This window comes from Chenopodium quinoa, unplaced genomic scaffold, assembly GCF_001683475.1.
Source record: "Chenopodium quinoa cultivar QQ74 unplaced genomic scaffold, ASM168347v1, whole genome shotgun sequence".
Lineage (NCBI taxonomy): Eukaryota > Viridiplantae > Streptophyta > Magnoliopsida > Caryophyllales > Amaranthaceae > Chenopodium > Chenopodium quinoa.
Genome location: NW_018744080.1, coordinates 2747415 through 2757507, shown reverse-complemented (window position 1 = coordinate 2757507; position 10093 = coordinate 2747415). Strand labels below are relative to the sequence as shown.

Here is a 10093-nt window from a genome sequence, read left to right as displayed (position 1 = left end):
TCATCAAAATTGATAAAGTTACCTTATTCTTATATATAGTGACCTACGTGCAAGCGTCGTCAAAATTGTTATTGTTATCTTATTTTTATATATAGTGACCTCTGTGTAAATGTCGTCAAAATTTATATAATTTGATATAATTACCTTATTTTTGTATATAGTGACCTCTAGGTAAATGGGGTCAAATTTATATAACTTGCTTTGGCACGTGAGACCTTTGGTCCACAATAAAGTTTATTGTGGACCAGGTCCACCCAAGAATTATTGTTGCAAAATTTGTAAAACTTCTTAAAGAACTAATTTTGGCTATAACTATATTATTAATATACTGAATATAAATGTTACAGTGAAAAATCTTTGTTAAATCAATACAAATGGTTAAACTTGTGATTGAACATATATGTTAGTCATTTTAATCAAATTATTGCAATTATTTTGAAATGGTGGGAATATTCTATATTTTGCGCAAAATATAAACAAAATGTTAAAAAACAGGTATAAATATATAGAATGTGTGCTCCAATCTTTTGGATCACAGTGACTAAGTAGTGGAGAATTTTGTTTATTAATCCATGTTGCAATGGCCACAAATTGTAACACAAGTACACAACTACTCATGCCCAAAATTAACACAAAGTAGTGGAGTATCACTTTAAAACTTTAGCGACCCCACAAACCATACATTACTACAATCACAAGTTCACAACCGACTAAGATAAATAGACAAGAGTTAAAGGGGCAGGCAGATAGATATCCAACAATTGACATTGGCCATCATATACTAAAATGGAAGAATTATTTTTTGGTAACAATCAGCAATGTACTGTTTTGATCTGTAGTAATACATATATGAATATCTGTAATCATATACATCAGCGCCAAAAAGATCACTAGAACAACTGTTGATGTTGCTGACTTCGTTTCGCCTGCCTTCAGGCAAAAAACAATATGGTACTCTGTATATCCAAATTGTTATATTTTACGTTCCTGATGTCCTTCCTCAGACTTTGTCGAAATATTTGCATTATATAAATTTGATGTAAACCTCAAACTCAATCATTGTTTTTGAATCAAAACCTTATATTCGTCTGTAGCATAAGGTTATATTGCAATATTTTCCCAGGTAGACTTTGAGGAGCAGATGATACTTGGCTTTACCTGCCTTTCTTTGCAAACTTTGGATTCTTGCACATTCGGATACTTAATGGAGTGACCTCCACAAGTTCATCCTCCTGAATGTATTCTATACAGTCATCAAGACTGTAATCAATTGGTGTATCGAGAACCACTGTGTACAAAAATTGGAAAAAGGGGGCAAGGAGAGGATTTAAAAAGTTAGATGGTTAAATGACTAATAGATGCAAATGAGTCTAAAGACAGCAGTTATATAAAATATATGTTCTGAATGAATTAGTTCAGCATTTCTAATGTATTGTGGAATCTAATGATCCATTTGATTTATGAGGTCGAAGGAGAAAAAGAAAACGCTTGGAGTTTACCTGTCTGTTCTTTGTTTGAACGAACGTTTGTTGCTGCCTTCTTCTTGCACACGTTCAGTGATAGATCACCAGGTCTCTGATGGATACCAACAATCTGACCTTTGTAAACATCTACTCCAGGAGCAATAAACATCTTGCCTCTCTCTTGTGAACTAGCGAGGGCATAAGATGTACTAGTACCATCTTCAAATGCAACCTAGCTCAACACAAGTTAAACGGAGCTTATCAAACTGAATGAACACATGTTCGAGTCAAAACAAGTGCTGCTTTTCAAGGTTTCAGATGCTAAAGAGCTCTTTTGAATTCTAAAGCAATAAGATTAGCGTTCATTTAGATGCCATATATGCATTATCCAATGAATGAAAAACCAAAAGAAATTACCAGTGAACCCTGATCACGAGTACTGATTTCACCAGCCCAAGGTTCATAACCTTCAAATATTGTGTTCAGGATTGCAGTGCCCCGAGAAGCAGTTAAAATTGCATTTCGCAATCCCAAAAGACCACGGGTTGGTATTTTATATCTCAATACTGTTGTTCCTTCAGACCTGGGGTAAAAACAAAGTCGAAGATGAATGTCATTGCACATACTACTGAAAAAATTCAAGCAGCTAATATGAATAATGCAACAAAGTCAACAGCAACTTAAACTTCCTTCAAGCTATAACATCAAAACATTTGGCAAATATCATATCATAACTTTTTTTTTTTTTTTTTTTTTATGAGAAATTATCATATCATAACTGAACACTGGGTGTGCTTGCTAAAATAGAAGTCTTTCCACAAGAACATAATTCGTGCATTAACAGATAGGCTACAACTAGGAATGATTCTACAAGAATTTCAAAGTTTACCAATAGATAGTTTTGAAATTTAAACATCAACGTTAAGTATTGGAAACCGTAGAAATCAAAATCATGGAACTAAACAAAAATACAAAGGAACTAACTGTCAAGGAGTCATGTGATCACTAATCCATAGACAAGAATCACATGATAGTAGCAACAAAGTTAGAAATAGAAAATATCAGGATAACAGCAAAAAAGCAGTCACGTACCCAAAATTCTCCATATTAAACATCTGTCCACGTCTTTTACCCAAAAGTTCAACAACAGCACCCATATGTTCTTCTGGTACCTCCACTGTTGCAATCTACAGAATGAGTTTACAAAACTGTTTATTAGGCACTGAGTAGCATAACTTTTTGTCCACCATCACACAATTCATTTTATCCAAGAACCAGAGTGTACACAAGGCATATTCCTCTGCAAGGTAGGTGATGACTGACTTGCTTTTTAAAAATATAACAGCAAAATGTTTAGTGAATTCAAGCACATAACTTTATTAACTTGAAGTTCTTGATTTGACAAGTAAAGACATTCCTTAGTGCACTGATGCAACCCTTTCAGTTGCATCAGGAAGCAAAAAACTCAGAATTCATAGTAGGACAGCCCTGCTCAGTTTGGAGTGGTTCTAAGATGGGTGACAGAAAAGGTTTTCAAGAGTTGATTGATGGAGCAAAATGTGCTACAAAGAGTTGCATGTTTTTTGTGAGGTCAATTAAGTCCAGTATGTAACATTTGGCAATTAATTGCAGACCAATAAGAGATTTAGAAATTATAAATGGCATCAGAGACCCAAAACAGCAAGATATGCCTAAAAATGGGAGTGCCAAGGGAAAGGACAAATGATGTTGGAACATGGATTGATGATTGCCAATGGCAATAAGGAAATATAGACCAAAAGCAGGAGTGCACTTCAGTGACCTCACAGCAAGACCATAGTTAAAAAGTACTCAAAAGACTTGATGATACTAATGGGTCAGCAAGGGTTACTTTCCTCTTTTAAGTCCATATATTAGGATACTTTGCAGAACAGCGTGCTAAATCAAAAGTAGTTCTAGGATGGGTAGGTTCCAAGGAGATAGAGCTCAACCTCCCATGACACAAGGGGTGGTTTTTAACAATCAGAGAGTGGGTTCTTCGAAAATAAATACATGGATTTGTGCAGGGTTAATGTTACAGTTTGCTAAATTTAAAGCCTTTAATTCCAAAAATCAAAAGTGCATAATGCCTAGGAGCTTTCAAAACAATCAGTACCATCTCAGTAACTGCATACACTTCAATGCATATAAGAAAGGTCACAACAGAGCAACATGATTTAGAGAATTAGAGTATTATCACTGAATTAATGACATTCATCCATATTTTCTCAGAGACTAAAGCAAAACAAAATATGACAAGTCCTATGAAGCAGTGAACATAGCAAGGTATATGAGTACATATCCATAAGACCATATGTTATGACTTCAGCTGAGCAAATTTGACAACATTGTCTTTAGTTTCAAATAATGAAAATAACTCATATCATATTTAATAATTTTCTTCAGATTTGTACTTCTGTTTCCTTAATTTATAGCTTTGCAACTCTTTGCCGCTCATGTATTTCATTAACTGCTAGAAGGGAGGAAGGAAAACGAAAATAATAAAAAAAAGAGAACCAGAAACACAGGTGCTGGCAGCTGGATAATTACCTCAAAAGGTTCATGCAGCTTGTCATCCACCTTTTTGCTAATAACTTTGGGGGGACCAACCATGAACTCATATCCTTCTCTTCTCCTATAAAAAGGATTGTACAAGTCAAACAAGAGCTCTACTGCTTTAAAGTATGAAAAGAATAAAATAAAACACAAGTATCTTACATGTTTTCAATCAGTATGGTAATGTGCAGAGTTCCTCGCCCACTAACCATGAAAGTGTCAGAAGTTTCCCCATCTTCAACTTTCATTGCCAAGTTTCTCTCAAGCTCCCGATAGAGTCGATCCCTGAGGTTTCTACTAGTTACATATTTTCCCTAAGGAGGAAAAAAAAAGGTACTTTAATGCTGTAACCATTGCGAACATATTAAAAGATTAAGTCAATAAATATCAATTTAGTATGAGGTGGAAAAGACTCGTGAAAATTTCATTCCAGTCTGCAAAGAAAGTGTCAGTAACTTCCAATGTACTTAATCACAAATACATACCTCACGACCCACAAACGGAGAAGTGTTGATTGAGAATGACATCTTCACAGTTGGCTCCTCAACCTTTATTGCAGGCAAAGGTTTCCCAAAAGCTTTATCAGCAATCGTCTCTCCAATCTACAGAAAACATGGAAACTAGGATCAAGAAACAAATTATAAAAAGAGAGAAACTACATTCAACAATTCTGCAAGTCTCGTAAGTCATACTTGAAGTAAAATCCAGCAAACAAACGAAATCTCACCTGAATATCTGCAATTCCACAAACAGCACATATATCTCCTGCTTCTACAGAGTCCACAGGAGCCCTTAGGAATTTCTCATAAACAAAAAGCTCACTTACTCGTGCATATCTACATGAATCTTCTGACGTGCATACCTGAACACAAAAGTATTAGCTATGTTTTCCATACCTACTATTCTTTCCCTAAGGCAATACTCAAACAATTGTGGGATAACAATGTAAAATGATACCCAATCTTGCAAGTCTTACCTTGACATCCTTTCCCCTTTCAAGAGCACCTGCGTGCAAGCGTCCAATTGCAATTCTCCCTTTGTGCTCATCGTACTCTATATTTGTAACCTATTCATGTCAGGAAGATATATACTGTTAAGTTGGGAGGGTACAAAGAAGAAGAAGATGAACAAAAAAAAAAAAAAAAAAAAAAAAACCAAAGATGTGAGAATAACAGATAAATTAAGGAAAGAGGAAATGAAAGGATAACAAAATTACTACCCACTAAAGAACATTCCCCTGAAGGACATTACTGCTGGACAAATCAAAGAAGAAAAGAATAATGTATAAGCTGCAATTGAATGTTTCTATGAAATGAGATGCTTCATACTATATATTTATGTAAACTAAGTTCTTCCCAGAGGTAATTTTTTGACTGAAAGGTGAAGAACACCAACAAACTCTAATCCTAAAGATCATAATCACTTCCCCCTAACAACCAGCTATACTCTTTTGATGGAGTTGGTCTTACTATCACCAGATCATAAAAAAGAGCAATATGAATACAATGCCAGAACCAGATGTAAGGAACAACCACTAACAAGCATTTGTAAGGCACCATCTTTTTCAATACGTGGCCCAGGGATGCATCGGATAACAGACTCAAAAAGGGGTCCCAAATCATCTGCCAATTTGTCAGAAGAGAGTCCAGCCTTCCCCTTGATGCCACTTGCATATACTACTTGGAAATCACACTACAAATTAACAGTAAGAAAAACATGAAGTTAGTCTCAGGATAATACAAGATGATAAATTGTAAAATCACTGCAGTCAATAGCAGAATTGACCAGACTCTACGCATTTGTAGAAGTACTGGGTCTTAAATCTAGCTTATTTAGCCTTAGTCATGTATTTAATCATAGTTACTGACTTACTGGGAAAATAAATAAAAAATTAAATTAATAAATAGGCAACTTTTCTTTTAAGGAGCAATATAATCAATGGTTCACAAGTTTATCACTAGAAGCCATAGAAACAACAACAATGTCATGATCCAAATAAAACTAAGAGATCTCTTTCTGAGTAGGTTAAGGGTCAGATCAGTCAAATGTGTGCAGCCAAATCTCTACAATTACAAATAGGGCTTCCAGTTGACCCTTAGTCCAATACAGGAGAAGACGACACACTACACCATAAATATATACAGAAAGGCAACTAATATCTAAGAAAACTAACCTGTTCATCTGTTGCATTTAATTCGATGAAAAGTTCAAATGTAGAATTGATGACGTAATCAGGACGAGCAGATGGTCTATCTATTTTATTAACCACCACCACTACAGCATGTCCAAATTCTAAAGCCTTCTTCAGAACAAACCTTGTTTGTGGCATCGGACCCTCAACAGAGTCCACCTAAATAAGAAGTGAGAAGTACAACAGTTAAAAATAACTCTGCATAACAGATATCTTCTCTGTGGCATAGGACCCTTAATAGAATCCATTAAAAAAAAAAAAAAAAAAAACTTCCTCCATTTTTCTTAGTTGACAAGTTTTGACTTTTGCCATTATTCAAAAATTCTACTTTGATGAGTTTTAGTGATTTATAGTTATGATAAAACATAATCAAGTGGGAACTTGTTAGAACTGTTTCAGTGTATATTTTCACGATATCAAATTTTAACAATGATAATAGAGATATTAGTCGTTGAATTTGTGCATTGACAAACATGATAAAAGAAACATGTCAACTAAAAAAGAACGGAGGAAGTAAGTGAAAAGTGCAACAGTTAAAGTAACTCTACATAACAGACATTACATAAATACATATTTTGTCACATAAATTTAGGATGTACAGGGATTCAAGGAACATTATACTCATTGAAAAATCAGAGCTGCTTGGATATTCATTTACTTATATCAGATATTTGAGTCATCAAGATGATGAGGTAAAGTAAAAGACTGATTAACAAGAATGGTTGACTTGCACTTACAAGATCATAAATTAATAATTATGAAGTAAAATTTTCTAGTACCTCTCTGTCTCTCACTGCTTCTCACCAGACCCCTGCCTAATGCAAGGCATGAGAGATTATGTGTATACAGCCTCAATTACTTTTACAATTTCAAATATCCTATTTTTAATAAGACTGATAATGATGATTGAAAGCAATTACAGATAAGATAGAGACATACAAACATAATTGTACATAAGGAACATGTGAGCACTGAGTATCAATTGAGGGGATAGATAGGGAAGAGCATGTGAATCTTCCACTTACAGTTTCGCATACCCCTTCTGTTGGTCAGAGCTCAGAAGTGTACTGACTAATTCTGATCTAAAGTTTAATCAACGGAGCAGAAACATCAATTTTAAAATTTTCTTTTACAATGATAAGTTTTTAACAATGGCAATTTGATCATTACATCAAACTTTTGACAAAGTTGACTGATCCTATATAATATAAAAAAGATTGAATGATAGATATGTTTCAAAGAAGTATATTTGTTAGATGTGGGGCACAAAGTCATAAACAGGAAAACCTTGCAAAAGATGGGGTATGCAAAGAGTCAAGCAACAATTTCACCAAATTATTCAGCCATTATCTCAATGTTCTTGTGAGCAATGCATGGCTGACAATTTCATAACAACACATAGTAAATCAAATATTTGGGAATTTTATACAAAAGGTACGCATTAGTGTTGCCAGAAGCTTTATACAGTTTGTTACACGGAAGAAAACACAATAACTCCACAAGTGTAAAATTCAACAATTGTAACACGTATTATGTTATAGAATGCACATTCCAGATCATGGTTCGCAGAGGGGGTTGGGTGACCATATTAGGTAACGCTAAAGCAATCAAATACATGTCATTATAAAAGGCATATGAGATTTACCACTAAAAGAACACCTTCAACCATATTCAATATGCGTTCTACTTCACCTCCAAAATCAGAATGCCCTGGAGTATCTATGATGTTGATTTTGGTATCTTTATATGCAATTGAAGTGTTTTTACTGAGAATGGTGATTCCCCTTTCACGTTCAAGATCATTAGAGTCCATTATGCGCTCTTGTACAAACTGGTTGTCACGGAACACCTGGATATGATAGTAAGCAGAGTGCATAAGAAAAGTGATTGAAGCAATTATAGGACACAAAGCCAAATTAATTGAAATGGATACTCTTTAGCTTATTTTCATTCTCACCTTTGCTTGTTTCAGCATAGAGTCAACTAAAGTTGTCTTCCCATGATCTACATGAGCAACAATAGCTATGTTCCTAATGTCGTTTCTTCTCATCAACTGGCCCTTTTTCTCTAGAAAAGCATCATGACAAAAAGCATTGGAAACTTGAATAACAACAGTTGCCACAAATACAAAAGTGCTTATGGAAGAATTTAGCACACAACATTACAAATATACAATACAAGCATAACACGTGCAACCAAATAATTGATGTGGCATTTATATATATTGATTAAAATTCAAAATTGCACATTAATCCTTAGCATATGTGAACCTTTGTCAACCATCTTTTTTAGTCACAAACCGTGAACAACATAGTATGGTTCGTGTTATAACATATTAACATGAACTCAATAACTACAGTGTCAACTTAACAAAGTTGAATAACTTTTTCCCTCCGTCAAGGAAAGATGCATAAACATCAAAGATACAAAGTATATAGCCGTGAATTCAATGCCATACTATAGTGCAAGATCACATTCACTATCCATTCTAAAATCAAAAGTATACACTTAAATTTAATTAGTAAAGCAACAAGCATTCAATCAACATTCTCTAACCAATATTATACGGAGTACACTTTAAATACTTCAAAAACAGCAATAATTAGCTAATTACCTTTCTAAAATCAAAATTACACACTATACACTAATAAAGCAATAATCAGTTTATCATCAATATAATATCATACTTATTCAATATAATAAATTTAAAAAACATTCTGTAACCAAAATTATACACTTCAAATTACTTCAAAAACAGCAATAATCAGCTAATCACCTCTTTAAATCAAAATTACACACAATAAATTAATAAAGCAATAATCAGTTCATCATCAATCTAACATCAAACTTATTCACTCTAATAACTCCAAAACAGCACAATTATTAAACTCAAAACTTCAAAATTAATCAAAATTGATAAGAAATGAGTTACCAGAAGGTGTAGAAGCAGTTTCAGCAACAGAGCACCGAACAGAACCTCCATTAGAACGCTGTAAAACATGAGAAACCGATGATTTCTTCGACAAAGAAGACGAAGATAAAGCGCTGGAATTAAGCAATTGGTTAGACAATTTAGATGATAATGAAGCAATCTTCGCAGCAGTCTTGGTCGAAGAACTAGGGTTTCTAGAGAGAGAAAATGCGAGAGAATTGTGATTACAGATAGTAATTGCAGACTCCATTATTGTTCTTCTTCCTACAATTCTCTCTTTCTCTCTCCTATTTGCGAAGGTATATTATGGAGAGATAGAGTGAGAGAGTTGAAGGAGAAGAATGAAAGGAGGGAAATGAAAAGAGGGAAATGAGTTGGGTTTTTATGTTGCGTTATCCATTTTTTTTGTGTGTTGGTGGCGGCTATGATTCGAACTTGTGGCCGTTTGGTACTCCACTAATTACGTGGACAATAGCTAGCTACGGAGTACGATGGTGTATTCCTTGATTCGCCAAATTTTGTATGAGACAGTCTCATATGTTGGTATACAATACTAATTGCTATTTCATACGAAGTATAGTATAAATTAGTAGAAGAAGTCATTATCGAGGATAGCATCGAAACCCTCATCAAGGCATATATCATATAGAGGTGATCATTAGTCGGGTTGGGCCAAACTCCGGGTTGAAAAGTTCATGCCCAAACCCGCCCAAAATTTTCGAGTCGTGCGGTCTTTTCAGGTCGAGCAAAAAAAAAAACTAAGATTGGCAATCCCTGACCCGATCCAAACCCGACCCGAGGTTACTAAAAGAAACCCGAACTCGACCCAAACCGAACAACCCGAATTCGACCTGTCGAGAGACTAATTGGGCTTCTAATTGTATTGCTAATGTAGGCCATTAGGTATTTGGTAGTATGTATATTGATATTTGT

General features: G+C 34.5%; 1 protein-coding gene across 1 annotated transcript; it reads right to left on the bottom strand.

Annotated features, from left to right (window-relative positions):
- Positions 1-546: 546 nt before the first annotated feature.
- LOC110691481 (putative elongation factor TypA-like SVR3, chloroplastic) lies at positions 547-9531 on the bottom strand. Its single transcript, XM_021868420.1, has 14 exons — positions 9161-9531; positions 8186-8295; positions 7874-8077; positions 6211-6387; positions 5577-5729; positions 5014-5103; positions 4765-4899; positions 4523-4639; positions 4200-4351; positions 4032-4116; positions 2556-2650; positions 1881-2046; positions 1500-1695; positions 547-1288 (listed from the first exon to the last, which is right to left on the bottom strand). The coding sequence occupies exons 1-14, from the start codon at positions 9408-9410 to the stop codon at positions 1155-1157; spliced, it is 2064 nt and encodes a 687-aa protein (XP_021724112.1). The 5' UTR covers positions 9411-9531; the 3' UTR covers positions 547-1154.
- Between the last annotated feature and the right edge of the window lie 562 nt (positions 9532-10093).

Coding starts and splice junctions, on each gene's coding strand:
- LOC110691481 (XM_021868420.1), bottom strand. CDS start 9,410: ATGGAGTCTGCAATTACTATCTGTAATCACAATTCTCTCGCATTTTCT. Junction 8,296..9,160: donor AACTGCTTCTACACCTTCTG/GTAACTCATTTC, acceptor ATGCTTTTCTAG/AGAAAAAGGGCCAGTTGATG. Junction 2,047..2,555: donor TTTAATATGGAGAATTTTGG/GTACGTGACTGC, acceptor TTTTTACCCCAG/GTCTGAAGGAACAACAGTAT.